The 2,500-nt window shown below is 38.1% G+C and overlaps 2 protein-coding genes across 2 annotated transcripts in view; one reads left to right on the top strand and one right to left on the bottom strand.

Annotated features, from left to right (window-relative positions):
- The window catches only part of LOC311289797 (uncharacterized protein), a gene marked incomplete at both ends in the record, with an annotated part of 1,065 nt that extends 556 nt beyond the window's left edge, over nucleotides 1–509 (top strand). Inside the window, one exon of the mRNA XM_084408043.1 lies at nucleotides 1–509. This exon is cut by the window's left edge and continues 556 nt beyond it. Within this exon, the coding sequence (XP_084264169.1) occupies nucleotides 1–509 (509 nt within the window).
- A 221-nt stretch (nucleotides 510–730) lies between these two features.
- LOC311289879 (uncharacterized protein) overlaps nucleotides 731–2,500 on the bottom strand; it is a 2,723-nt gene continuing 953 nt past the window's right edge. Inside the window, exons 2-3 of the mRNA XM_084408135.1 lie at nucleotides 1,721–1,834; nucleotides 731–1,414 (exon numbers count right to left, since the gene is read on the bottom strand). Of these exons, the coding sequence (XP_084264261.1) occupies nucleotides 891–1,414; nucleotides 1,721–1,834 (638 nt within the window). The 3' untranslated portion in view covers nucleotides 731–890. The remainder of the gene's footprint in view (nucleotides 1,415–1,720; nucleotides 1,835–2,500) is intronic.

Below are 2,500 nucleotides of genomic sequence, written 5' to 3' on the forward strand. Positions count from 1 at the left end.
ACCTGCCTGGACGTCAAACCCCTGTCCCTTATGTTGTCGTGGCAGATGAGGCCTTTGGTTTGAAGCCATGGATGATGAGACCATACCCAAGGACACAACTGGATAACAACAAGCGAAACTTTAACTACAGGCTCTCTCGTGCACGTCGTTGTGTTGAGAATGTTTTTGGAATTTTGGCAAACAGATTCAGAGTTTTTCGCCAAGCAATTGCACTGGAGCCTTCAAAGGCTGTAATAATAACAAAGGCAGCATGTGTTCTTCACAATTACCTAAGAACTGAATCCCTTACCCGTTACACCTACACACCTCCCAGTCTGGTGGATCAGGAGGACACAGAAACGGGTCGACTTATTCACGGAGCTTGGAGGGAAGAACCAGAATGTATGTGCCCTATTGCAGCTTCCTCAGACAGAAATTCATCTTTGCAGGCAAAACAAGTGAGAGAGGAGTACTGCAGCTACTTCAACACAAACGGAGCAGTAAGCTGGCAAGAGAACGCATTGTCTTGATTACTTATTCTTCCTCCACACTGCCATAACCTCTACCCATCTGTTTAATACAGTATGCAGGATACAAAAAGACGATAATGAATGAAATTCTACAAATACATTTTGTTTGTTTTTATTTTCAGTTCAGCCACCCTGGCAAATGAAATACACAATGAAATAAGTTAAATTACTATTAAATAAGTTAAATTACAGATTACTATACATACTAATATACATACTCCATTTGTTTAAAATTCAGAATACAAAAACACAATAAATAAAAAGTTACAATCAAATACATGTTTTGTTTTTCATTTTTAATTCAGCTACCCTGGCAAATGCAAAATATAAAATATACAATTAAATAAGTTAAATTACTGTTGAATTAAATTACTATACATACTACTCCTCATCTTGGACAGAGTGAGCCAACTCAATTATCTGCCTTTTCAGCTTCTTCGCCTTGTTGTCTGGCAGGCTTTCTAGGCAACTTTCTAAGTACTGTAAAAAGCCAGTGTGTGGTGAGGAGGCCTTTCTTTTCAGGAAACCCATAGCATACTGCATGGCCTCTGTAGCTTTATCCATTTTTTTCTTTTTGGGCTCAGACACAGCATTGTGGCGTTGGGGTTGAGGTGGAGTTGTAGGAGTGAATGTGGAAGTGGAAGTGGAAGTGGAAGTGGAAGGAGAAGATGTGATGTTCTCTGGGAACTGGGATGTTGAGGGAGCAGCCAAAACTGTTGACAAATTGTCACAACTTTCTTCAGGGGTGCAGTGGTCACGGAGAAAGGACAGGATGTAATAATACTTCCACTTGGGCTGGTAAACCTCTTCAGCTCCTGCCCCCGATTTACTGCTCTTCAGAACCATTCCATGCTCCCGCAAAAATACAGTACGCAAGTTTTTAAATTTCCTCTTGATATCTTCCTCTGAGAAAAAAAGGAACATAATACTGTAACATAAATACTCTACAGGTGATCTATAGGTGATATCACTTTTTTTTTTTTTGGAAACTATGCGTTTACACACAGTTTATATTATGAAGCACTGTGGAATCAACTGTAGAAATTACAGTCATGGACACAAGTTAAGACTGTTCTTTAACCTTTGTCCATGACTGTAATGCTGTAAGAACCATGTTGTCGATAAATACTACCTTACTACAACAACATAATTGCAATAGCCATTAGAAGTTTAAAAAATATGCATAAAGCAATTTTCACAACAGGATGTACCGGTTATAACTTGTTGCTCATCTGACAGCTGCTGACAGAGAGTCTGGAAGTCCCTCGTTTTAAGGTCCCGGTGTTTATACAGCTTTGCCTTTGGGTTCCACAAGTGGTCGTGCTCTGTATATACAAGGACACACAATACAAGACGGTGATGTTAGACAAAAACTGTTCCAACTTCAAAACAAAAAAACAATCGATGAGCAGCCCTTCATTTATTACAAGTCAGTGGTTCTCAAACTTTTTAGAGTGGCGTACCCCCGAGGCATTTAACATCCTTCTGCATACCCCCTCTCATCCACTTAGACTGCAGTTGACCCTTCTCCATTAAGGGACAAAATTTGCCCTCTTAAATCGATTTTTCAAGTGCATTTTTGCCTTTATAAAATAAATAATGCTTTAAATTAAAAAAAGTTAAATCGAGAAGTGATTCTTTTAAATATTAAATTAAAACAGCCAGTAGGTGGCGGTAAGTCAACGTCTTTATGAGTGAGCCATCGATTCATTCATCAGAAACGAACTGTATTTATGAATGCATCATTGACTTAATATTACCCTTTCATTTATTGAACTTTTTCAGTTAATAAACTGATTTATTAAAAAGCAATGTCACATTTGCAATCGTGTGGATATTGGGGAAACATTGTATTCTTGCTCGTATATGACCAACATTAAAAACAAGGACTCACACAAGGTAACGTTATGTTTTTATATCGAAGAGAGTTTGAATCTTAAATCGATCTCTATGCACGGTCTGTGTTTATGCCATAGACTGTAAAAAAAAAA

The sequence above is a fragment of the Rutilus rutilus genome (assembly GCF_951802725.1).
Source record: "Rutilus rutilus genome assembly, chromosome: 4".
Taxonomy (NCBI): Eukaryota; Metazoa; Chordata; class Actinopteri; order Cypriniformes; family Leuciscidae; genus Rutilus; species Rutilus rutilus.